The sequence below is a fragment of the Erithacus rubecula genome (assembly GCF_903797595.1).
Source record: "Erithacus rubecula genome assembly, chromosome: 8".
In the NCBI taxonomy this organism is placed as follows: Eukaryota; Metazoa; Chordata; class Aves; order Passeriformes; family Muscicapidae; genus Erithacus; species Erithacus rubecula.
This window is the reverse complement of record NC_136659.1, coordinates 21,592,446-21,618,703: the sequence shown is the minus strand read 5'-3', so window position 1 is coordinate 21,618,703 and position 26,258 is coordinate 21,592,446. Positions and strand designations below refer to the sequence as shown.

General features: G+C 43.4%; 1 protein-coding gene across 1 annotated transcript in view; it reads left to right on the top strand.

Annotated features, from left to right (window-relative positions):
* LOC306804679 (unconventional myosin-X-like) overlaps window positions 1-26,258 on the top strand; it is an 86,698-nt gene that overhangs the window by 47,375 nt on the left and 13,065 nt on the right. The window contains exons 22-32 of the mRNA XM_079311600.1: window positions 5,763-5,869; window positions 10,072-10,371; window positions 14,252-14,291; window positions 15,772-16,548; window positions 18,538-18,661; window positions 19,082-19,325; window positions 20,132-20,227; window positions 21,859-21,952; window positions 22,571-22,626; window positions 24,212-24,354; window positions 25,712-25,906. Coding sequence (XP_079167726.1) covers window positions 5,763-5,869; window positions 10,072-10,371; window positions 14,252-14,291; window positions 15,772-16,548; window positions 18,538-18,661; window positions 19,082-19,325; window positions 20,132-20,227; window positions 21,859-21,952; window positions 22,571-22,626; window positions 24,212-24,354; window positions 25,712-25,906 — 2,176 coding nt within the window. The remainder of the gene's footprint in view (window positions 1-5,762; window positions 5,870-10,071; window positions 10,372-14,251; window positions 14,292-15,771; window positions 16,549-18,537; window positions 18,662-19,081; window positions 19,326-20,131; window positions 20,228-21,858; window positions 21,953-22,570; window positions 22,627-24,211; window positions 24,355-25,711; window positions 25,907-26,258) is intronic.

Below are 26,258 nucleotides of genomic sequence, written 5' to 3'. Positions count from 1 at the left end.
GGGGAAGGGTGTGGCTTCACTCCAGCTCCAAGGGGACATGATTGCATCGGGGCAGATTGCAAGGCACTGCAGTCATGACCCTTTCAATGCCTATGCCACTGACCTGCAGCTACTCAAGTATTTCCCATATTATGTAGACACATAGCAGGTTTTTTGGATTTTATCTAAACTCCTTATTGACCAAGCTGGATTGATTTTGTTGTGTCTGATCCAATTTAAAGATTCAAGGGGAACAAGCATGGGTCTCATTTTATGAATCTGTAATGTGTGCCATTAATTCTTGACTCTTGTGCCAGGTATTTCACTCTGCTTGACTAGCTGAAATTCTTGCCTGAGGCAGTGAGCTGAATCTTGGTGTATATCTAAGTTGTGAATATCTACATCACCAGATGTGTGACAGCTTTCTGTTGGGGAAGCTCAGATGATACTTTTGCAGCTAGCCCAGATGCTAGCATACGTTTTCTACAAAGAGGAATCCAAATGCTTCTGCCCACTTGCATAATTTTCATCTTGCTTCTGTTTTGGTGAATGTTTAACACTTCTCTCTTGCCTGGAATAGTCTGGATTTTCATGCAGAAATAGATGTGAGCATTTTGAGGTATATTGCTATAGAAATCTGTGAGTGAGAAGCTGTCTCTATCACAACTTTCCACATATTCCAGTAAATTCTTCAAAGAATATTCCAAGATGGATAGTGTCCAATGCAGACAGCATTTCTCAATAGTGGGCATGCAGTCCATATCTAGAGTAGATGGTAGTACATCAAAGCAACTTCTTGCATTTTTTTGCCCTTAAGCCTTCAGGAAAGTACTTCAGAATATTTCCATTGCCACCATGAAACCAGAATTGATTCTAGTGAATACACACGTTTAATTTGTCCAGGAGATCAGATAATGATATTTGTTGCTTTGAGCAATTATTTCTCAATAAGTGGATAGACTATAATAATTATTGGAGCAAGATCTTTCACTCCTCTTTCTTGAGGACTGGTGGTAGTCCAGTTAATAGTCTGGGCTATGAGCTCTGTGTGACAATCAAGGAAACCACTGGCCATTGCTGTGGGAAGGACGTGTTAATCTGGAGTTTGGTTGTTTTGGGGTTTTTTTCCCCCCATGCCTCCACTTATGTTCCAGAAAGAAGATTTTATCACTTAGCTCTATTTCTGCTCTGTGATTCTGACTTTGATTTTGGAATCAGGAGTCTCCTCACTGGTGTCTGCAAACCAGGAACCATTTTGGTCATTCCTCTCCCTGGATAATCCACATTGCTTGGGTGACTGCCAGTCTCCCAGCATTTTAGTGTTAAAGCTGATGTGAAAAGTGTGTGTGTGTTGCAGAGCTGTCTGGAAAGCTTTAGAAAATGGTGTATAGAGCTGGTAAACACAGAGTTTGAACTTTCTTCCTAGCATGACAACAGATGGAAGAATGCTGCACTGCAGCAAGGGTGGCAGCATGGAGGACCAAACTCACATGCATGTACTCACCTTTTAGAGTCCAAAATGTTATAAGCTCTACAGCTGGAGTCCAGGGCCTACAGCAGACTAACAACAAGCAGGAAATCCAGGCTGCTTTGAGCCCCTGGAAGCTATAGGTCCCTCTTCAGTCCCCATGATGCATCATAAAGGACTCAGTCCATCTGTCTGTTTTCACTCACTCTTTAACCTGCACAAATTATTTGGAAAAAAACCAATATCAGTGATAATTGTGGCAAAGAAAATGTGTGTGTATTTTGTCCAAACTCTGGATATACTATAATGTATTTATTTTTGAATGATTGTGTCCTGTAAACTAAAACTTGACTGAAGAGCTGTAGGCAGCATGTTGGTAAACTGCAGTCTCTCTGCTTGGGCACTGGTTGCTGTGAGTCTGAATATTGTGGAAAGAAAGAAATTATTAAGAGAGGCAATCTTGTATTCTTTATGCCTGAGAAGGAAAATTCACTGGAACTGGGAAGCAGTTGAGCCACCTTATTTGGTTGTAGAAATTACTTTATATTGGGCGTGGTTTGTACTAGAGATGTGTGTCCTGGTCAAGGGGAGCAGTTCTATTCATTGAAAGAATGGATCACTCCAAGGCTGTCCTGGCATGTTCCACACTTGCTGCCATGCTGAATGGCTGGCCAGCCTCTGGCTGCTCCAAGGTGCTGTCATTCCAAGGTGTATTACCCTGCCATTTCTTTCTTCAGATGAGTTGCTTGGCATTCTTTCCCATGCAAAGCCATTTCATTCCTCCCTTGGAGACCACTGTGCAACTCAGCTTTGTGACAGTGCCTCCTGAAAGCCTGTCCCTAGGAAAGCAGATGCCAAGAGCAGTGGTGCTTCCTGGTAGTACCTTCCCTGCTGTCTGCATCCAGCTGTTGTGCCTTGGATTACAGACTGCTTTTTCTGCATTCTTGTTTCACCTAGCAGGTAGCACAGGCCTGGAATACTTGGGTTGATGGAGAAAAGAGCCTTAATTTTTCCAGAGTCTTTCAGGTAAAGGTGAAGTGAAGCTACCAGCAAAAGGGAGCAGAGCATAGGCCATTGTCCTGAAAAGGAAGTTCCCTGCATGGCCTTATTGACACTTCTGCTGCTACAGGTGCAGCTCTGGGTACTCAGGTTGGTGTTCCCAGAACTAATCTTAGCTTAGTCAGGAGTAGCTACTGAAAAAGGTGTGACAAGCCCATGGGGATGTAACCTAGGAAGAAGTATAAGGGGTGGGTGAAGAGCAAGGCTTATAGAAGGGGGAATACTTCCTGCAAGATGAATGGAAGGATAATTATATCCCTAGCAATTGTTTGAAGGAGGAAGGAAAAGACTCTGTGAATTAGTGCAGGGGATTGTGAAGCTTGGGAAAGGAAATGGAGGAGGAAGGGCAGGATGATCTTTGTGTTTTTCATTAAGAATAGAGCAGCTGCTGTGCTGGCAATTGTCAAAATAATGTTTATAAGAGGTATTAATGTATGCAATGCAGGTTTTATCTGGTGGTATGGCAGAGTTGAGGGCTTGGATGCAAACAAGCAGTATGGTGATGGAAGAGATTGTGCTAAGGTGCCTTTGCCTTCCCTGGGATGTGCTGGGATGGAGCAGCAGCTTTCATGACCCTTTCTGCAGTGCACCTGAGCCTTCTGCCATCCTTGCCCATACCCACAAAACGGATTTCCTACAGTGGTTTAACACAGTAACCTTTGCTGTTTGAAGGCATTAATTTCCACATTTCAACCTGCTGGTTTGCAGGGCCTGTTTGAAGGAGGAGATTTCTGTACACTTGTTTGGCATCCAGGTCACAGTGACCCACTTCCTGCTTTTCCCAGTGTTGTCCCCAAGAATCATATGATCCCACTTATGAACACATGGGTGCCCAAGCAGTTACATTTGTGTCTGCTGATGTCTGTGAAACCTTAACATGTTCACTATCACACTGATGGTGCATGCAGGCTTTGAGGTTATGTGAGGAACATTGTGCTGATGCACTGTGGCTTAAAACATGGCCAGTGTCTAGTATGAGCAGAATGATAGATGTAACCTTGTATGTTTTGTTCAATCATTCTTTTCTCAGATGAAAATGATCTCATGTTTTTAGAAAATGACTATGAATAATGACAAAGAAACAGCCACTTTCCAGTTTATTTCCTCAAAGCATCAAAAATACTTCTGGACTTAAAATGCGTGTTATTCTTCTTTGTCATCTAGTGGACTCTAAAAAAATCTCCAAACCTTCAAAATGCCAACAGTTTATAACTAGATATTGTCATGTCTTTTTGAGATTAAACCCTCACTCAAGCATATATAGATCCTATAATCCTATAGGATTAGGGTTGGGTCTCATAGAACTCTGCATGCTCTGGAGTTTCTCCCCCTTAACTGGCCTGGCTCAGCAAAGACTGTGCTTGCTAGGGAAATACTGATGGCCTGAGTATTTTTGCAATTTGATGAAGATAATGGACCGAGACAGTGTTTTGCTGGTTGCATTCTTGAAAAGGGTGACTGCTGCTTGGTTCTGGAATGTAATGGAAAGAGCAATCCCTGCCTCAGAGAAATCTTTAAAAGATTGTTGACTTGACAGAGGGAGTGGATGTACAACTTGCAGGGAAGGATGCCAGCTTCATGGTTGCCAGTACCTTGATAATGAAGCTTCTTTTCAGGCTACCCATGGTTACTTAGTCATTACGAAACAGCTCATTTCTTAATGGAAACTGCTCCCCAGGAGAAATTCAAGTCCAGGAAAGCCACTGGCAATGGGTACTAACTCAGGGAGTGGTGTCAGTACACAATGGTCATTGCAGGGGGAAGAAAGAGCCTTGAGGGATAAGGCCAAAAGCAGTGATGGAGAGGAAGGTATAGAGAGACATAAAGGGGAGATAAGTGGGAAAGAGGAGAGTTTGTGCAGTGTGCTGGATGACTGTTCAAAATCTCTGTCCTCTCAGCACAACCACATGGATCCAGTATATTTGTAAGGACTTTCTACTGATTAATATGGTTCTGAGTTCTGCAGATTGATGGATATCAGCTCACATCCTGTGTACATGGCAGTGCTTTAACGAGTGGGGCTGCACTTCCCTAGTGTAGCCGGTTCTGCTGCTGGCCCTGGCAGGGATTTATCCAATGCCAGGCAGCAGGTCACACGGGCATGGCCATATGGCACTTGCTGCTGTGACTGCAGCTTGTGTGGACATATTTCACCAGTTTATTCTAGTCTGGGTACAGCTAGCAGTGTGCCCACTGCACTGTGCGGGCTGCAGTCCATCTCAAAATGCAGTGAATTTATTTCAGGAATTTGTGCTGAATCCTGTGCTAACCTAATGCAAGCCAGCTGATTTAACATTGCTTAGATATGTCAGCACGATTCCTGTAAACATGGCCTTATCTTGCCTGTATCTCAGTTCTTTTTTCTTTAACATAGCACCTGCATTCTTCACAAGCATTTAGCACGGAGCAGAATTCGTAAATATACAGGTGGTGAAAGATGCTTGAGAATTAAAATACTGGACACTGACGTGCCACTAATAATTGGAGAGTTTGACCCTAGTGCAAGCTCCACTGTTGAACCTCTTCAACATGCAAGCATCTCACCCCAGGGTTTCTGGAGGGCTTCAGCACCGGTGGGCTCAGAGTACGAGCAGCTTTGTGCCTCGACTGGGCTTTTGGCTTTCCGCCTGCCTTCCATTAGGATTGCTGTTAAAGTTACTTCCTGGAGTCTAGAAATCTACAAGTTCCTCCCTTTCCTTGCAACGCGGAGGAGTTTCTTTGCAAAATATTTAATCACCCAAGCAGGTCCCAGTGCCTGCTGCAGAGAGGTACCGGATTGCACCGGGAAAGCCGTCAGCTGGGAAAGAGTTAATAATCACAGGCGCAAACTTTGGGCTCTCCTCCTCCCTCCTCTTTCCCTCCTTCCTCTGCTCCCTCCCTCTCTCTCTCTTTTAAGTCTTGACCACAGAGTGAGGCGGGGGGGTTGGGCACGGAGTTTGGCTCCCGCCGCTGCAGAAGTTTCGGCGGCGCTCGGAGTGCGGGCGCCGCGGGCAGCGCGGGGGCGGCGGCAGCGGAGCCGGGGCAGGGAGCGGAGCGGAGCCCGGGCAGGGAGCGAAGCCGGGGCACGGAGCTCAGCCCGGGCAGGGAACGGAGCCGGGGCACAGAGTTCAGCCCGGGCAGGGAGCGGAGCACGGAGCGCAGCCCGGGCACGGAGCGCTCCCCGCGCCGCTCACCGGGGATGAAACCGCCCCGCTCTCCCGGGGACTGACTTCTTTCCTCTCTTTGTGTTTACTGAAACTCCTCCCCGTGGCGTCAGGTTTTCCTGAAGGAAGCTCTTGAGCAGAAGCTGGAGAAGGATCGGGAAGAGGAGTTGAGGAAAGCAGCAGTAGTCATCCGGGCCCACGTCTTGGGCTACATGGCAAGGTCAGTGCTGGGGGCTGCCCCACCATCCCTATGCTTGCGTGCCTGGGTTGTCCCGACACCCTGCTTTGCTTTCTAGTCCCCTAGCATCCGTCCCGTCTTCCCCTCCTGTATTCTAAGGGAGCGTTGCAGAATCTGCCCTCCCCGCTAGCATCAGCTCTGCTGAAACCTTCCTGCACCTTTGGCACCTCTTTTTCAGTTATGTGCACGTTTGCACCCTCCCTCGAGCTGCTCAGCAGGCTTCCCGTGGACTTCTGTACCCACTGCTTGCCTCTGATGACACCTTTTCCTTGCCTTCAGGGCTCTCCTGGCTGGGCCCCACCTACGCTTTGGGTCCCCTCCTTTTCCTCGTGCCTGTCAACTCTGTTTTCTGCTCCCCCTGCCAATTGCTTCTTCCTCACTTGCGGTTCTGCCTTTGCTCACCCTCTTTCCTCGCCCTGCCTGTTTGCCTCGTGATCTCCCTCTCCTTTTAATTAACTCTTCAGAATTGGTTTTTGGCCAGCTCTGCAACAGTAATCTCCTCTTGCCTCTCCCTTTTGCACCTGACCAGAGAAGGTTTGGGAGAACCAACTGCAGACAAGCTGCCCCTCCTCTGCCCCTCGAAGTCAGTGCAACAGCTGACTCCTTAATGGCTGTGGCATGCACACTTAATCCCAGTAAGATGCTCTTTCCTGGCTGGTCTTTGCTCCAGACACCTGTCAGTCAGGGTTGAGAGGAGGTGAAATCCCTGGCCAGCAGAGCTGTTTCCAGCACTCTTCTTAGAGCTCCACTTACACCAGGTAGCTCCTTTTGCATTTGGAAATCTGTACTAGGGTTGTACTCTGCCTTGCCAGTGGGGAATATCAGCAAAATACACATTTGGTCTCTGGGGCTTTTATTAATTTATTTATTTCCCTATAGGAAGACAAATGAGCTCGCTCTATTGTTCATACATGAGATTGCAAGTTCTTTGTGTCAGGGCCTCTGCTCTCTTTTACTTTGTCTAGCGTTTGGAGATAGGGTTTGGGATTAGCACAGGAAAATTGATTTTCTGGGAAACATCACTGGATTAGAGCTTTTCTGACTCCCTGGTAAGAAAGCAGCTGCCCTGCAGGGCTGTGATGGAGACTGTGTGGCAGCAGTGTTCCTCTTGGTTAGAAATCTTGTGGTCCTTCAGCCTCCACACTTCTGAATTCCTCATCCCACATGTTGCTGTTATGAGTCTCATCCTTAAGGACAAACTATGCTTCTGCAGCCAGAGTGTAAATCTTCACAAGCAGCTGGAGGTAACTGGACATTGCAGGGGAGGAGAGCAGGGAGTAAGGAAGAGCTGGAAAAGGGATCTGTAAAATTTTCTGTGAGAAGAGTTTCCAGGTGCACTGCACCTATACTGAAAAAAATCTAGCAGGCAGGAGTTCATCTGGGCAAGTGCTGAATGGTCTGTGCAGAGTTAGGCAGGAATACCAGTATGTGCTACCTTAAACTTGATACCATTTCTGTTAGTTTTGCAAGTATAAGTGTATTTAAATTCATTTGGTCTCATGCAAAGTACACTGGCAAAGGAAAGATTTTAGTGGTTTTTCCCCGTTTGTGAACTTGTTCTGTGAGCCTGGAGAACCAGATTTTCTTTGCTCTCATTCTCTGCAGCCAATGCAACCTAGTATCTCTGATCACTAAAATGTGAGACAAGAAAATAAAGCCTGTTGGAATGATCCTATTCTTATGTAGCTAATGTCTGGAGCTCTGAGATGCAGGTGACAGCTTCACCAGCTAAAAACCACATAGTGCAGGAATTTGGCTGTGCACCTGGTTTCTTCAGGACTGTATTGCTCATAGAAGAAGACAGTAGCAAATTGCTCCTTAACCCTGTGATCTCTAGTCCTTGGAGGCATAGCTGCTAGCTACGGCTCATTGACAGAATAATTAAGTAAATTTCAAATACAGCATTGGAGCCTTACACCCTGCCTGCCTTTATACATGATCAGGAGGTCTCCCAATCCCTTCACTTGGTCTGCAGGTTGAACTTCTTTGGGCAGTGCAGAAGGGTGAGTGGAAGCTTGGACAAGGGAAATGAAATTCGCAGCCTGTGAGCAGCAATTCCAGCTGAAGGGCATCTGCAAGCTTGGCTGTGGTCATGAGGAATGAGGGGGCACTTCAGCCTGGCAGATTAGCAGGCAGAGCTGGCCTGGAGCTGGGCAGGGCTTGGCACATGTTGCACTTGAGAGAGTTTCTGGCAGATGCATTTTGTAAAAGTCAGAGTACCCTTTTTGATGCACTGAGTCTGCCTTGGCAGAGTGTGCGTGTGCAGCTGTTCCCACCCCATGTGCAGGACACAGGGCAGACAGGAGGAGTGGGGATGAGGGGACTGCAGCCCAGGAGTAATTAACCTAAAAACACCTACTTCTTATCACCTCCTGCCTTTCCTTTTCTCTGTGCTTCCTCCCTTTGACTTAATACTTATGGAAAAGAGCATGACCTCTGGACACTATTGCTATTAGCATCCCTCTCTGGCATGATGTATCTGATGTGCAGGGAGGTGGCAAGCTGTCAGCATGGATCCTTGTTGCCATTTGAAGGGAATTTCATTGCCAGGACAGGGATTTTAAGGTGTGTCTTTTCCTCAGGGTGTTGCAGAAGGTCTCTGGGAAGTTTATGTGAGAATATCATGCTATTTCCAGTGTGCTTTCTAGGACTGTAAGGCTACAGGATTACTGTAGCCTGCTGGCCCAAAATCCTATGTATCAGCCCCACAGAATTTCTCTCTGTGCATTCTGGTTTGGATTACAGAAGTTTTTGATTTGACTAGTACCAATGGTTGCTTCCCCAGTGCAAGATAATAACGTGCCTAAATGTATTAAATTACTTTAAAAAAAGTCTGCTTATTTTCAGCCTTAATAAATACCATCTTCAGATTGGTTAAATCTTATGACCCCTGTTGGAAAAATAGAAATGTAGATACTTTAACTGGGGTAAAGCCTGTCCTTAGACTTTTCTATTTCTTAATGTCCTGCATGGAGCAACTGCTCTCATTCTATATGCCTGAATTTCTGGTTCCAATCCTGCTTCCTCAGAAATCTTGAGGGTCTAATTGTTCTTGAAATGGGGGTGCTAGCACAGAACACAGGATAAAAGCAGTATTCTGTACCACAATATTTCTGCTTACAAGTATAAGAATCCCAGTAGTCTTTCTGGTTTTTTTTTTCTGTAGCATTGTGGTGGGAGTTTGCCTTTGTGTGATGATCTGGGTCCCAAAAATCCAGTTTTGACTTGCTGCTTCCCAACATAGTCCTACATTAGTTGTGTTTGGCCTTTGATTCTTCAATACAAAACCTTATGATTGGCTCTTTTGGATTGTTTAATGTTTGCATGAACCTAGCTTACAAATTGATCCAGATTACTGTGTAATGGTAACTTGTTATTTGCCCAGTTTGTGTATCATGTACAAACTTCTACCAGGAACTTTTTTCATGTCCTGGATAAAATTAGATTTTAATGAAGAGGTAAAACCTGACTTTTCTACAGCTTTACTAGACTACAGGAATACTGAATGATGGTTGTTGTGTTTTGGGGCCCTATTTGTAAAGTGCTGTAAAGTTGACTTTGATATAATTGATGATCCTTGTAGCTCCCCTGCAACTCAGTATATTCTATGATTCTTGTTTAGGCAAAATGTTGTGCAGTAGAAGTATTTGTTTATATGAACCTGTTACAATGTTTGATTCAGCCATCACTATTGTAGTATCCGTGTGTTTTCTCCCAGACAGTGTGAAATTAATGTGACCAAATCTATTTTTGCACTGGTTTTGCCTTTCCTGGAGTGTTTTAGACCACTTAAGAGATGGAGCAATATTTGTTCTCATATAGTAAGGTTGTTTGTATGTTTCTACTATAATAAATCCATACTGAATGATCATGAATGTGAATGAATTAGTGATTGTGTTTATGTGCAATGCAAGGAGACTTTGGGCCAGAGGAGCTTCCCTTTCCATGTCCCTCATCGTCTGAGAGTCTTCACAAAAGTAGGTGCCCATTGGAGCAAACAAGTGGTAGATTTAGGAGGGAGAAGAGTGAGATGAGTATAATTTACAGGTGGTGAGTGGCAGGGGATGAACACAAATCATGCCACTTCTGGATGTGTTTTTCAGAAAGGTCTTTCCAGTGGACGTGGTCGGTACGCGAGGGCGCGTGTGACTCGGCGGCGCATTAAGTGTGGGTTCTGTTCCTAGGAAGAAGTACCAGAAGGTGCTATCCAGTGTGGTGGTGATCCAGAAGAACTACCGGGCGTACCTGTGGAAGAGGAGCCTGCTGAGGCTGAAGGCCTCTGCCGTGACGCTGCAGAAGCACTGGCGGGGCCGCCTGGCGCGCGGGCGCTACCAGCACCTGCTGCAGCAGCGGCGGCGCGAGCAGGAGGAGGAGGAGGAGAGGCGGCGGGAGGAAGAGCGCGTCAGGAGAGAGCAACTGCAACGGCAATGGCAAGAGGAGGAGGAGCGTAGGAGGAAGCAGGAAGAGGAGGAGGTGAAGGAAAGGTACGAGATGGTGTCTTGCATTTTAGGCAATTTATAGAGGAACGTTCTAGAATGAGTTCTCCCCCTTTGTTTGAACCAGTCCCTTTCCTCCAATAAGGAATGAATGCAAGTAGCTATAAGTGAAAAAATAAGTTTGTTAACAAGTGAAACTGCAGCAGGCAAAAAACGACAGTAAATAATCATTATATACAAAATTGCTGAATCTCACGAGCTCCCTGAGAGCAAATGGAACCCAAAATGGTGGAAATACCCCTGTCCAGGATGGCACCTTTGACACAGGGAGTCAAAGGGAAAATGGCATCAGGCCTTCCCCTCAAGATGATGGCCTCTGCAGGTCACTGTGGTCAGGAGACCGAGGGGAAGGATGGCAGGAAACCCCCACAGGAATGAAGGAGCTTCCCCAGCAGTTCTCGTGGCAGATGAGAAGTGCTGCTGTGTGTGGGGTCAGCACTGTCGCTTGCTGTGCCTGCTGGGCTCTGCTGGGTTTATTATTATATAAATTTCAACATATAATTGTGTGATATTTCACTTTCTGGATGTAGTTCTTCTAGGCTTTTGTTATATACTTTCCCAAAGGGAGATCTGATCTGACTGTGTCCAAGCATCAAAAAATTCTAAGGTTAGAAGCACTCACTTTGAGTCTTGAGTGCAGTTTTGGGCACCAGAATATAAAAAAGACATTAAGCTATTAGAGAGTGTCCAGAGGAGAGCAGTGAGGATGGTGAAGGTCTGGAGGGGAAGCCATATGAGGAATGGCTGAGGTCACTTGATCTGTTCAGCCTGGAGGAGATTGAGGGAAGACCTCATTGGGGCCTTCAACATTCTCAGAAGGGAAGAGGAGGAGCAGGCTCTGATCTCTTCACTTTTGTGCCCAGTGGCAGGAGTCAAGGAAATGGGAGGAAGCTGAATTAGGGAAGATTTAGATTTGATATAAGGAAAGGTTTTTCACCCAGAGGGTTGTCAGCACTGGAACAGGCTCCCCAAAGAAGTGGTCACAGCACCAAGCCTGGCAGGATTTAGGAAGCATTTGAACAATACTTTTGGGCACATGTGTGACTCTTGGGGTGCCATGCACAGGGCCAGGAGCTGAACTCTGTGATCCTGATGGCTCCCTTCCAACTCAGCATTTGATTCTGTAATACAAGGAAGGGCCTGTCCAGTTTATTAGCTGTAGAGTGTTTTTACCTTTAGTTTCCAGACCATGAGAAATGTGTTCAGCCCAGCATCACGGCAGAGAAGTGTCAGGGTTTCTAGGAATCAAGCAAACTGATTTTATTTTCATTTTCTAATTAATGTTTAATGGCATCTGAGTATGTAACCAGGACAGTGCTAGCAGACCAACTTGGCTAACTCCTGAACATCAATTTGACCTTAAAAATGAGGTGAAAGTCCATAGAAATTGCAAATCAGCTCATCTACTGAGAATGAACAAAAACCCCCAACAGAAGTGTAGACACAAAATCAGAGGGACCTAGGTACAATTTGAGCTGTAATAAACTAGAAGCTGGCATGCAGTTGTTGTGCATACAGTGTTTGCAGAGGGGAGATGTGGAAAAATTTGGTCTAACATTCAACAGGAAGAAAAATAATAACATTGAGAAAAATTAGGTATTTGATGTTATTTTTATCTTCCTCAAAAGCTTAACTGTTGGATATTAAATACGATTAGGAAGGATGTACAAGTATTCAGAACATGTCATGGAAATAAAAGGTTGGAAAATGCTCAGATAAATCAAATTACAAATTATAATGAAGGTATGGAGATTTGACAAAAATAATGTTTGGGTACTTCAAGAACTACATAAAGCAGTTTAAAACAGTAGCTATTCTCTTTCTTTTCCTTTGTGGATGAAAATACCAAACAATCACAACCCCCTTTTAAAATAGGAAAAGTAAGAATAAGGGAATTGTGGTCAGTCTGACCTCACTTTCAGGGAGATACTGAAACAAATGATCAAACAGTTGTAAATGCTTGATAAAGGAATCCAGCCTATATGGATTTCTGAAGAGCAAACAGCATTAGAGTTACCTGTTTCCTTCTGTGGTATCTTATGGCATGTCTTGTGGGCAGGGAAAAGCCATATTGGGATAGGTAACTTGACTTTGAGTAGGTAAAAAGTAGGTAAGGGCTTTGATATGTTTTGATAATAAGATACTAAAAGAAATTTGCTTTGGAAAAAAGTATGTGAAGCAAGATTATGATTTGTGATTTTACTGCATTTAAATAATAAACAGTAGTAGTTTTTTGTTAAATAGAACTCTTGAATGGCATTTTTCCATAGTCTGTGTTGGATGTGGTACTTGTGCAATGTTTTCATAAGAATTTGGATGAGGAAATATGAACATCCTTCTTAAATTTGCAGATAAAACCATCTGCTGAGGGGCTGTAGGCATTTAGCCTAGGATTACAGTTCAGGTAACTTTGGCAAGTTAAAGAATCTGGAAAACAGGGTATCTTTTGGTACAGACATATGCAGATTTACACTCAGGAGTAATCAAATGCACAGAGAGGAGAGAATGCTTATTTCAACAGCAGGAGGAAGGTCTGGAGGCTGAGTTGAATATGTCACCAGAGTCATGCTGTGTGAGAGGAAAAAGCAAATGCTCTCTATAAACAGAATTGTTTCTGTAAGATGGGATGCTGCTTTGGTACCCTTCAGTTGGAGTACTGTCCCTAGTTTTGGGTATCACATTTCAGGAAGAGTGTAGATCAGTTGATGATGACTAGAAAGCAGGAAGAAATACCAAAGCTTTAAAAACTGTGAGGAACAGTTGCAGGAATTGGTATGTAGATAATAGGTGGTGTTCCTAACTTGTTTTAAAATGGTTGTGCTTTTGAGCCCTCTTATCATTTAAGGTAGTTGTTTAACTCATGATGGCTGCTACAGATCTTTCAGTAGAGTTGGAACCATCTGGATCTCACTTATGACACCTTTCATTTACAAATATTACAAATATTTCCTGGATTTTTTTTTTTTTTGAGAGAGTGAGCGCAAGAGTGAGAGCTTTAAGGACTTTGTGACTTGCAGCTGCAGTTTAGAATTTGTCTGGGAAAATCTGCAAGGCCTGGGAAATAAATATCATTGCCCTCCTGTTCTCCCAGGGGTTGAATTACAGATTTGAAAGCCACCACCAACAGTGGTGACTTCCTTCCATCCAGCAGCATCCTATTCTTGCTCCCTAAGCATGACCCTGACATTTGTGTGTCTGCTGGTTCAGTTGTTAGTAGCAAACTTGCTCTGGAGAAACTGGCCATAGTGATAGCTTTGCTTTGGAATATAACCTTTTTGAGCTGGGCAGAGCTGCAACACTGTGGGAGTTTTTTTTTCTCTGCTTATGTTTACTAACAAGCTGACTCTTACAGTCTTCACTAATAAACTGGATTTTGTGTGCCACTGAGAAGTTATGTGAATTGGGGCTTTAATATGGTAAAAGCAAAACAAAACACAAAATTCAATGCTGGTATTGCAATAATTCTTTTAAAAAATGAGCACAGTTTCCTGATATCTGTCACTTACACGGGTACAACCTCAATATTCACAGATTTATAGTTCTTCAGAAGATTCTGTTTACATTTATCATGAGTCTGATTTGTCTTTCTGTTGCTGTTTCCAGTGTCTTTCCTGGTGTGTTCCAACTAATCCAATTTCCTAATTGATCTGAAAGTTAAGTGCGTGGGGAAAATCTGTTACATCCACAAAGGTCATGCCAACTACATTGGATTGGATTTTTACTAAATTGCAAAAGCTTTTAAATCAGTCTTACAGCAAGTACCTCATTTTAACCTTATCCGTGGAGGGATGATGTGTCCATGTAATTCTGAAAACCTCACGCAGAGAACTAGGTCTGTCTCTGACTGTTATGTCTTGTTTTTTGACAGAGAAAAGGAGCAGCTGAATGCACTACTGCAGGTGGCCCAGGTAAGTTTAACAATTGTTCTTTTCATGTGTTTCCTTGTGAATATCTGTGAAGAATCCCTCACTGCATGCACTTGGGATACTGATAACTGTTATTGCGCAACACTTTAAAAAATGGGCTTTGTTCCCTCTAGCCCTGCAGGTGTTTGGCTTTGGCAGAAGTGCATAGAGTTAACAAAGTGTAGGGCTTTTTTCAAGGCTCTTGTATGAGCTTGCATTGGTTCTATTTGAAAATTTCCATATTGAACATGCAGCATCCTATTTTTATCTCTGCTGCTTGAGCTTGTTAGATAACCTTGTGATGTGCTACACTGTGACAGTCTGTTTTGCTGGATTGTTGCCTGTAACAGCCAAAATGAGAGTGCAGCCAACTGCTGCCATGGCTAAAATAAACCCCTTGTAACTGATCTAATTGTTGGTACTTGACATACCAAAGAGCAGACCACCTACCCTGAGGTCTCTGAGAATGGCTGTGTATCTCAGTGGGTTTTTTCCATACCACTTGCTCCCCAGTTTCAGACCATCTTGGTTCAGGAGAGATTGGAAGCAAAGAAATGCATTCAGCCACAAGTAAGAGTCAGGTAGAGAAAAAGCAACAGGGTAACTAAAGAAAACAAGGATTAACACTTAAATGGCCGATATATTTGACTGCATTGTCATAAATCCTATCAGGAAGCACATGAACTCCTATTGGAATTTATTTTTACTTTTTCTCATATGTGTATCTGTTCTCTCATGTGTATGTTTTCAACATCCTCTGTTGGCTTTATCCTAAACATCAGTGAAAGTTACCAGTATCTTCCATCTTCTAATTATCATGTATTTGCTAGAAATTTCCTGTTATTTCAGTGTGGAGAACAGAGTAAGACAGAGTCTTCAGCAGTCAGCTATCAGCCATCTAGTGATGCCAAAGAATGCCAAGAAATTATGGGTGGAGTTTTGTTGGGCTGTGGTTGGAGTGGATACTGTGCTTGGAGTCCTGCTTCATGCAAATACCCCTTCCAGCCCCAGATTTGAATGATCAGATCCTCATTTCAGGAAATAATGACACTTCCAGACCTCTTAATGAATTTCTGGGTAATCTTCAGCTCTTAAGTAGTCTGTGCATATATGAATACATATATAGTTGCTTTCTCCTATATGTGTGTGAGTTCAGAGAGAATGGACTTTCAGGCTGCTTTTATCCAGATTGCATTGTACAGTGACCAACAGATAGAGAGGCTTTTCTAAAAATTCACTGAACCAGTGAGCTTCTTTGTATGAATCATAATGGAGGTAGATTGCTGGGAAGAAGGAGGTACCTGAAGATCCAGTAGTTCTACCTTTACCTTTTATACCATGAATGATTGGAGGATGCTTGACATCATCCTTCTGTAGCTGGTAAGTACAAGGCAAGCACAGGAGACAGGAAGAGTGAAAGGTCTAGGCAAGGAGCACAGACAGGTTGAAGAAAGTGCTTTAACAGTGTTCTGAATTATTTAAGGTGGAAACAGTAAACACTGAGGAGGTGGATATTCCCCTGCAAGAAGAGGAGAGACGTCAGATGGAGGAGATCTTAAGACTGGAGAAGGAGATTGAAAAGTTGCAGCAACAGAAAGAGGATCACATGTCTGTCATCTCTGAAGACACCAGGAATGAAATCTGTCGGCAGCGAGAAGAAGAGATACAGAGGTTGGAAAAAGAGGCATCGAGAGTTGCCCAGGAATTCTTGGAGCTACTGGATTTTGGCAATCTGGATGAAAGTGTGCAGAACTTAGAACACTCACTTTCTAGTGAGGGGACACTGAACATTGACTGCAGCCTGGTGGCACCACTGGCTGAAGAAGAAGTGGATGAGGGTTTTCATGCCGATGATGAAGGACGGCCAGCTTCCAGTCTGGTGGAATCAAACCAGAATGGCACAAGAAACAGTGGTAACTACTCAAAGGAGGTTACAAACACAAAGCTTTTGCATTTCCAGAGGGAGGTGGGAGAGGTTGCCCCTGCTCCAGGACTACCTAGCCCCAAGGAGCAGAGAGCCCTGTCTGACCCAGCAGAAAGTGTTTATAGCACTGTCTCTGATACACAGAGGAGTAACAGTGGAGGGGCAGGAGAGCCCATTTACACCTGCCCCCCAGATGTGGAGTCTGACTATGACCATGAGGAGTTTGATGGCTGTGGAGATGCAGGTAATGCCTCAGCTGAGCCTCTGAATGATGAGGAGGGTCTGAGACACTCCCATGGTACCAGCCTGGACTCCAACCGTGGCAGCCTGGACTCGGTGAGAATCTCTCCCTTCAATTTCTGGACATAAGTGTGACTTTGTTGGTGTTTATGACATCTTTGCCTTCTTACTGTATTGCTGCTCACTCTGAGTTTAGTTTGTAATATATAACCCTCTCTTGCATCAATAATCAGCTTGAAAAAAAGGGAAGAGTGATAGGCTGAAGGCCACAGGTCTGGTGTCTGCTGGCACACAAGTTAGTACATGTGTACCTATTTTAGATTGTTTCCATTGCCACATGTTAATGTAACACCCTTTAGGAGGAAGGAAAGCAAACAACTTTTGCTTTGTAGGTTTATCTTCTACTTTAGAGAGATTTCACAGAAGGGCCTAAGGTTCCAGTGTGCAATGACAAGAGGAAATGGGAAAGGCTGGGGTTTGGTTTGTCTCCATCACTAAAGCTCCTCTTGTTGTAGGTCTGTTCAAAGTCAAGGGTTTCTTTTCAGCTGCTATGTACAAGTGAAACTATTCTAAATCTGGGAGAAATGACTGTGCTGCTTGGGCTGGGTCCCAGTGCACACAGCCAGGATCACTGAACCTTTTCATTCCTGCTGCAGGGACAGTGACAGGGTGGAAAGGCTGAGCTATTGGCCTCACACTTCAGCATCTCACTTAGATCCCACACTGGGTCTGGTCTTCCTGAGTGTTCTCAGGCCAGCTGCTTAATCATGCAATGATAAATCCCCTTACAGGACAGGATGTCAAACCCACATAAGATTGTGAGGAGTTCAGGTGTGAAGCCAATGACAGCCACACAAATACTTCCAATAAATGATATCTCTGAGAAGAGACTCTTTAACTACAAAATATCTTAAAAAAAATACTGAATTTTTATTATTTTAGGAACTCAGTTTATTTCCTTCAGTATGTTTTTCCAATGACAGATTGTGACCTTTCTTAAAAATTGTCTTGTTTGCATTTCCCTCATGTCAGCTGCCAGCCATCAGAATTTTTTATGTGATCTGCTTGAGTAAAGGTACCTTCTCTGTGAGCAGGTACTCACAGATCACTGTCAGGTAATCTTCAAATCATGAATCATTCTGTCACAGCTTGGGCTGGTTTCTGCCATTCTTCTTAAAGTGCAGATACAAGTGGAGGGCTTTATTGGGCTCATCAGTGAGTAAGACTAATGACAAAGGCAGTTGATAATTTGTCATAGTGTGAGCCACAGGAAGTGATAACCACAGCTGAGTCAGGATCCCATCAGTAGCTGCTCTTCCAAGACTACTGGGTCTTTGAAACTTAATGCCAAGGGAGAGAATGAATGGGTGGACCAGGGATGAGGAGGAAGGTCACAGAGAGAAGACAGAAGGGAAAATAAGAAGAAGCAATACGCCTTTGAGGAAGGAAAGGGTCTAAGGAACTATCTTCATTAGTATTAGGTTAATAAAGCATATCAAAGGAAATTGTATTTAAGGTGAAGGAAATGATTTTGTGTGTGAAGTACTTTCTTACGGCTGAGGGTCTACATCTAATTGGTGAACAGAGATGAGTAAATTCAATACTATTATTTCAGTAATTCAGATTGTTGTTTTTAGGGTTCACTTTTCCTGAACTGTGCTTTTTATCCTAATCAACCCAAAGCAAGTAATTTCCTTGCTGGAGTTAAATCACTGTTCCATCTTGTCTGGCATTGTGGCCTTTCTGCCAGAAAAATCAGAAAACATCTCCAAAAAGAAAAATTCTCTCTTAATCCCATCAAATTAGATTTGGCAAGGTAGGCACTGCCTTGAAACAGGAAGTTTTGCTATTGCAGGGAACTGGAGCTTTCTAGCCACGTCCACTGCTCTCCTTTCAGGTATGGTAATTCCATGCTGTTGCTTTAGGCATTAATGGATAATCTGTCAAGCCTCTACTTTTTTTTGCAAAGGCACTATGTGTAGTTTTGCACCTTCTAATCATGTGACTTCTCTAACCCTATTAATTGCTCCACTCCTCCCTTGACCAGGAGAACCAAAGTAGCCTGTATCTCTTCTTTTTCTTTAGTTTCTGGAGAGTGAAGAAGAGGTGGATGTTTACATTGATACAGATGAAGAGTTTTGTAATGGACGAGTCACTATCTTCAATGGCTCAGGGCCACCCTACTTTCACAGTTACCTCTACATGAAAGGCAAGTGGATTTTGCCAAAACCATTAATGGATGGGATCCAGGAAACCTGCTTTCTTCTTCTGTTTGTTCAGAATCATCATCTTAATTTGCTCTTAGTTGTCAGTTTATTCTCCTTTTTTTTTAAATTTCTTTTATTTAAAACATCAAATAAAGAGATCTTCGCCACTGAGACTTAATTGTGCCTACTTGGTTTGGGCTTAAATGATTCATTCTCAGCTACGAAACTGAAGTCCGAACAAAAATACTTGAGCATTTTGTTTCACTGGTTTGTTCTGCTTTTCTGTGTTTGAAATCAGGCACAGCTTTGTTTCTCTCCTTCAGTTCCTTTGATGTAGGAGCTGTAGTGTCCTCCTGCCCAGGAGCAGGATCAGGTTGGAAGCACAGTTGCTGTTGCTGAAATGTTGCTCCTGGCTTTTGCAGGAGGGCTCATGAACCCGTGGAGGCGTCGCTGGTGTGTGCTGAAGAACGAGGCCTTCATGTGGTTCCGCACCAAGCAGGAGGCCCTCAAGTCAGGCTGGCTCTACAAAAAGGGCGGCGGAATGTCGACGCTGTCCCGCCGCAACTGGAAGCGCCGCTGGTTTGTGCTTCGGGAATCCAAGCTCATGTACTTCGAGAATGACAGTGAGGAGAAGCTGAAGGGGACTATTGATATCAGAAGGGCAAAGTGAGTGCAAAAATAAATCCCTTTGGTCCCTAGTATTCATTCTCTAAATCAGCAGTGAAGGGTCCGGTGCTGCTGTTCACTGGCCTGTGTATCTCCCATGGCGCTTGGAGAATCAGAAACGAAGGAAAAGACAATTACAGCATCTAGTTTTACTCTGGAGGGAGTCTGCAATTACTTGATAGTTCTTTTCCCAGTCTTGCATTTCATAATCCAGCAGAAGCTCTTTCCAAGCCATGGATGGAGCCAGACCAGGAGGGGCTAATTAAGTACATACCCCATGCATTCTCTCCTACCCAGACTCCATCTGTTTTCTGGCTTCTCCAGGCATTTCACAGAGGTATTATGAAGCTCACAGCGGGATTTGAATTTGGCAGCATGTACTGTGCCTTTTCCTGAGTCCTGAATGCTCTTTCTGCTGCCATAGTTAATTCCTTAGCTCCTGCTGTAAGAAAGGACAGACTAATCACCTATTAGTATTATGCAGACCTGTAAAGAGCCAAAAAGAGTGGCACACCCGACTTCATAAAGAGATCTCCATATCAGCTTCTCTTTATCTCTTCTTCCATTTAGTCTGCCCGTGTCTTGAAAATCCATGTAATGCCTTAAGCTTTGATTTTTAACTGTACAGATCTTTTCAAACATCTTGTGTATTGGTGCAGTTTTGTATTTCTGTCAGAGTTACAAGCCATCTGAACCAGTGATTTCCCTTCAGTGTGTTGAAGGGTATGACCCGAAATAATTGACCAGATGGAATTCAGCCTGTGAAAGATTTTTAACTTTGGCTTTTGTGCTTTCTTGTGTTCCAGAGAGATTGTGGATATTCATGAGAAGGAGAATGCCTTAGACATTGTGACAGAAGACCGAGTTTACCACATTGTTGCAGAGTCACCAGAAGATGCCAGGTACAACAGAGCTGTTTTAGGCTCATTCGTTCACTGCAGGTCTGACCCAGCTACTCATGGGAGAGTTTGGGAAACATAATCAATTACCTTTTGCTGGAGAAAAGGGGGGATTTGTTCCAGTGTTATTTTGTGCTTCCTGGGGTGCATCACACCTATTTTGGGGACTTGATGTTACAGCTATCAAGGTTGTGGTTCAGTCTGCCCGTCACAGGACTGCCAGCTTCTCATGTGGCTGTGAGCATGCTGAATTCAAGGGTTACTTCAGCAGACACACAAACCTTAACATAAACTGGAACATCTAATAGCTGATTTATTTATTTAATGGAATCTTGAATCAAACAAAAAGTCTATTCATGTTGTCTGTAAATGATTGTGAGAGCAGCTGGGTTTTATCCAGGAGACAGAAAAAAGGCTGCAGCTTATCAGAGTCTGTAGTGTCATCTGATAAAATCTTCCCAGTGCAAAGCAAACAAGTGACTCATGTCCTTCCTTCTTGGCATCCTGGCCAGACAGTGGGAATCAGTTGCTTAAGGGCAGGTTGGGCAACCTGTCCTGGCTATGCAAAGCCAAGTTACGAGGTTACTGTCCCCAGCCACTGGTGTCTTTCCACTTTTACCAAGGCTTGTGCCCTCTCATCCCTGACAGTGTAACGGTTCTCTGATCTACTGATTCTGTGAAGTTATTTAGGGTATATTACTATTTTGGTGCAAGGAGAGAAATGAGGAAGGTGTTTGGATACAATTTAACAGAAATAGACTGAAGAAGGCCCACATGGACAAGAAACTGGCAAATTTAGGGAGCAGTAGTGGAAGGAACAGTAACTTCTTAACCCAGAACTTCCACAACTGCAGTAGACATGACCTAAGATAACACTGCAGAATTGTTAGGATGAATGTAAACCAAACATGGCCTCTGTCTCTGCCCTATCAGTCTCTGTTCTGAGGAAGGAGAAAGCACCAACAGTAGCAGTAGCAAAGGGCAGATTAGCAGATGCTGCAGAGAATTCCAGTTTGAGAATCCTCCATGAAGTATGGATGTTTGCTGATTCCACTGGAAGCTGCAGATAAGAATCTGCTTTTTCTGCTACAGCAATTCGCCTCCAGATATGTCTGTAAGAGAAGCCCTTTTGCAGACAAAAAACTTCACTCCAAATTCACTTATAAACAAAACCATAATTAATTGCCAGCCATATGACTTTCAAGTTTATTAGCAGATCAGAGAGAGACTAATCAGAAAGGCTCCCAGGCGTCTCTAGGACTCTAGTCCAGGAAGATTCCCAGCTAACTCTGTTTTTTACAAGTGCTGTGTGCTCTTCTTCAGTCTGCTGACATGGACTCCCTGTAAAGCCACTGCCTACTTAGGAGTTCCTTGAATAACAAGTGGAAAACTGGATTTTGCAGGAGCAGCTGTCAGTGGGTTGAAGAACGTGCACAGAATTTTCATGGATAAATAAGGAGGAAGGAACACATTGGAATCTGGTATGATCAGCCCAAGAGATATTTTGTGACATAGTATTCAAGAAATTGTGAATGAAGAAATATTCCCAGTGGCATCTTTCCAGGTTCCTTGATCGTGTTCCTGAGCCAGTTTCACTCCTGAAAGTTTAACTGTGATTGTGTTTTGGTTGGCAGTGGTTGGTTTAATGTCCTGAGCCGAGTGCACAGCGCTACAGCACAGCAGCTGAGGGAAATGCAGGATGAACAGGCCAATCCCAAGAATGCTGTGGTGAGTTACTGTGCAACCAGCCTCTGGGCATGCTTGGAGCCCTCTGTGTTTAACTGTTTGTGCATGTTTTTCCAGCACGTGCAGTGCTGTACTTCGTACATGCAGTGAAAGAAAGTTGGACATCCATAATTACAAAGAAACAGCAAGGCTGGTAGCAAAGAGGGAAAGCAGTGGGGAGCATGGTGTTTGTTGTGGGTTGCTCGGCTTGGTCACAGATAGCTGTTTCAAAGATAGCCCTTTGGAGGAGAGCAGGGAGGCTGCCTCAAGCAGATAAAATGGATGGAACTAGTCTGGGCCACAGTTATGCCAGACAGAAGATAGCAGTTGGGAAGAACAGTATATTTATGTGTTTTGCCAGTACAGAGCTAATTGCTAAGGTTATTTCAGACCTTCATAATACTCTCTGGAAACCTGTAACTTGTTTTTCCTCTAGTCCTGTGGAGCCCTTTGTACATCTCAGGCTGTTTAGGGAGTGAAGATGACTCACTTCTGCCTTTCTCGTGTGTTCATTTCTACTCAAGCTACTGGAATTCAGAGGAATGGTTTCAATTCCATTCCTATTCACAGAGGAGAATACCTGTAATCGAAAATGCAATCTGTGTCTTCTTCACTCTGCAGGGAACCCTGGATGTTGGGCTTATTGACTCTGTTTGTGCCTCAGACAATCCTGATAGGTAGGTACAACAATCTGACCATCTCTTAAATCAGAAACTCCCCACAATATTTTTGTGGGTAGGTCCAGGTTTCCTTTTGGGTTTTGTATTTGTTGGAACTCCTACATCATTTTCTCCAAACAAATAAACATAGCTGAAATCTTTAGTTTGTTTCATGCAATGTCACTTCATAGGCATGTATTGTCTTTGAGTCAGAGTTTCTTCTGCAGCTCCTAAAAGTGAAAACAGCATAATCTCAATGCCAGAAAATTATTGTTTTATCTATTACCAGCACTGAATAAATATGTCCAGCAAAAGCAGCACTTCCATTTTTTCAACAGAGTAATTTTGAGTTAATCTTGTAAATTTAGGGGAAAGAAACAGCATTGTGGAAGAATAATGGATGAATATAGAAATCTGTATTATTCTTGATGTCTTTGCAATGCAAGAGAGCACAGACCTTTAGTTAGTTTCAGAGAAGAGATGATGGGACATTTCATATCATTTTATGTTAACTTTTAATTATTCCTCACATATTAACAGGTTCAGCCAGGGCAAAGACACTCACCACAGTGTTGAAGTAAAATGTTAGCTATTAAGTTATTTATCTCTGTGTCTGGGGACAGAGCTCTGGGCTCTGACACAGGTTGCCAGGACTTTCTTTTTAGTAGTTTAGAAAATGCATTTTCAGAAGTGAACCAAGATTTCATTGATGAAAACATTTAGGCAGTTTATGGCCTGTACTCATAATTAATCTGTGAACCAGTGAAAACTGGGAACAAATAGTAAACTGAACAGTCAAGATTTGTTTATGTGCTGCTTTTCTGGAATATCAGTGTTTAAAGCAATGTTAAACTAACTCTTATTAAAAATGCTTATTCTCAGCATTTTTATGCAGCTTTTTTTTTATCTTGCATAGGTTTATGCATTTTTCTAACCAAGCTTTATTACACCTTTTGCTTCATACTGGCATTTCACAGAAATCTGATTTTGCTTTCAAAGTTATATGAGTCTATCCTCTTGGAACTGGTCATACTTTTATTTTACTGTTTTCCTGTAAAGCATTGATTCTGTACAGAGTTGTGAATATTCTTCTGTAAGTTACAGTTGCAAGAGAAGGACAAAGTCATCCAGGAGCAACAGCAGTTTTTCTTCTGTTTTGCCAGGATCAGCTTATCCTTTCTAAAACCTGTCTCTAACATGTTTTAGATGATCCTACTGAGACCTGTGTTTGCTACTGCATCAGTGGTTTTCATAAGGAGAATGGCTGTACCAGCTCAGCCCAGTGGTACAAGCACTGGCTCATTCCAGTCAAAGTCCTTTGCTAATGAACCAAGGACATTTTGCAGCTGCTTATTAGCTAATTAATATTTTCCAGTCTCTGGAAGTAGCTTTTGAAAGATATTTAATTTCATTTAGCTTGTCCGTGCACTTATCAGCTGACAGAGCAACTGAACAAGAGATGATCTTAAGTATTTCTGCACTCCTCTGTAGTTTGTATTCAGAAAGTCCTTCTGTTTATGGGAAGGTAAAAAACATGACATTGGGTGTGCTGTGACCTATTTGCATGGCTATGACTAATTTTAATGCTTTTGTTCTCTGGCAGACCAAATTCTTTTGTGATCATCACAGCCAATCGTGTGATTCACTGCAACAGCGACACTCCTGAGGAAATGCATCACTGGATCTCCCTGCTGCAGAAACCCAAAGGGGAATCCAAGGTTGATGGCCAGGAATTCCTTGTGAGAGGTGAAAGGAAATAGATGCAGTTACATGTGAAACTCATCGTCTGCTTGTAATCTGGCAGGGAGATTTGATTGTTGCTAACTCATTCTAGGAATTAGCTGCTCCCCAAAAACTGTTATTCTCTGCCCTCCCCACCTTCCTGCCTGCTGCTTGCCATGTCACGTGTGTGCTAGCCCTGGCTCTTACCTAATTCCCTACCAGGTGGAAAAAAAATAAGTGCTTTATATGTTTCATTTTCTGATGATAGTTCTAGCCTGTTTTAACATGTCTAGCAAATGCCACCGGGGAGTAGGAGGGAGCATGGCTGCTGATAGGAGCAGCTGGCTTAGATGGACTGTGACATGACACTGTGGCTTTTGTTGGCAGCTCAGTTCTTTCTGACACCTGTCATGTAGAGAGGGAGGGAGAGAGATCTTTGTGGGATTGCTGCTGTCCTCAGCTAAACTAACTGACCTGATTATGGTAGACATAGTGAGGTGAGAAAAATTCTCTGAGGTTGAGCAAAAGTTTTAAATTACATCTTTAGTCAGAGCCTAGTTGAAGATGGCAGAGCATTAGTAGGGGTCACATATATATTGCAAAATATTCATCCATGTGTCTTAAATATTTCTAGATTTCCTCTATGCTTTGAGCTCATGACAGGGTCTTAAATGCATGAAGACACTCCTGATCCAGTCTGTGGAAAGCAAGTGGATGAGCAAATTGCCTTGAATCTTCCAGAAATGTCTGTGTAGGAATAAAGATCCTAGAGTGGTTGTGGCAGGGCAGAAGGAGAGGAATTTTCCCACCAAAATGTGGGAAAAGCCTTCAAACCTAGTCTTAAAAAATTGAAGGAGTTTGAATGATACAAAGGAGTAATAAGGAGTAGGAGTAACTGTTGTACAAGACAACAGTTTGAGTACCTTAACTTCAAAATACTTAACTGCAAGGCAATAGTTCTTTTTATCTGGTACTGTTCATTAGTCAAATACAAGAAGAAATTATCCTTTGCAGAGTATACTCTGCTCTTCATAAGAAGATGTCTCTGTGACAGCAGAGTAGTCTCAAAGGCATATATATATATATATATTCAGGAAGGCCTGTCTCTATCTCTTCTTTATATGGAGCCTTTTAGTTCAGTCCCACATTTTTTGAACATTTTGCCTTGTGGGTGGACATTGCTTTTTACACCTCTGAGTAGAAAATTATCTTTTTGACAGCTTTAGCAATGCAGGCTGTAATTTTTTATGTTGAAGTATTGAATTTTCTTAATCTTTTTTTTTTTCCTATATTTTGCAACAAACGAAACGATGGTGAAATTACTCATCCTGACCATGGGAGCCAGAGATGCACAAAATGACACGTTGTGTTTCTGTGCTAGGCTGGCTTCATAAGGAGGTTCAGAGCAGCAACAAGATGTCCTCTCTGAAGATGAAGAAGCGCTGGTTTGTTCTGACAAACACTGCCCTGGACTATTACAAGTCCTCCGAGCGCACGGCTGCCAAGCTGGGGACACTCGTGCTCAACAGCCTCTGCTCTGTCGTGCAGCCTGAGGAGAGGGTCTTCAAAGACACAGGTGAGAGGGAGAGAGGGGAAAGAGCAGGCTGCAGGTGTGCAGTTCCTGGAGAGGAGGTGGTGCACAGCTGTAGTGGTGTGTTGTGGCTTTGTGTCTGCCTGCAAACATCTCTGCCCATGGAAGCTGTAAGGGATTTGCAAGGTGTGCAGGTGACTGTAAGTGCCTCACAGCTGGCAGAACACACAGAGCTGAGTAGAGTCACTGCTTATCTCAGTGTTCCCCAGGCAGGGTAACAGGTGTGAGCTCCTGTAGTTGACACTAATTATTGGTACATCTCCAGAACTGTCACCTTGTAGCATGACCTACATTTGTCTCTGGGGCCAGTGTTAACCTTAAATAGCAGCCATCCCAT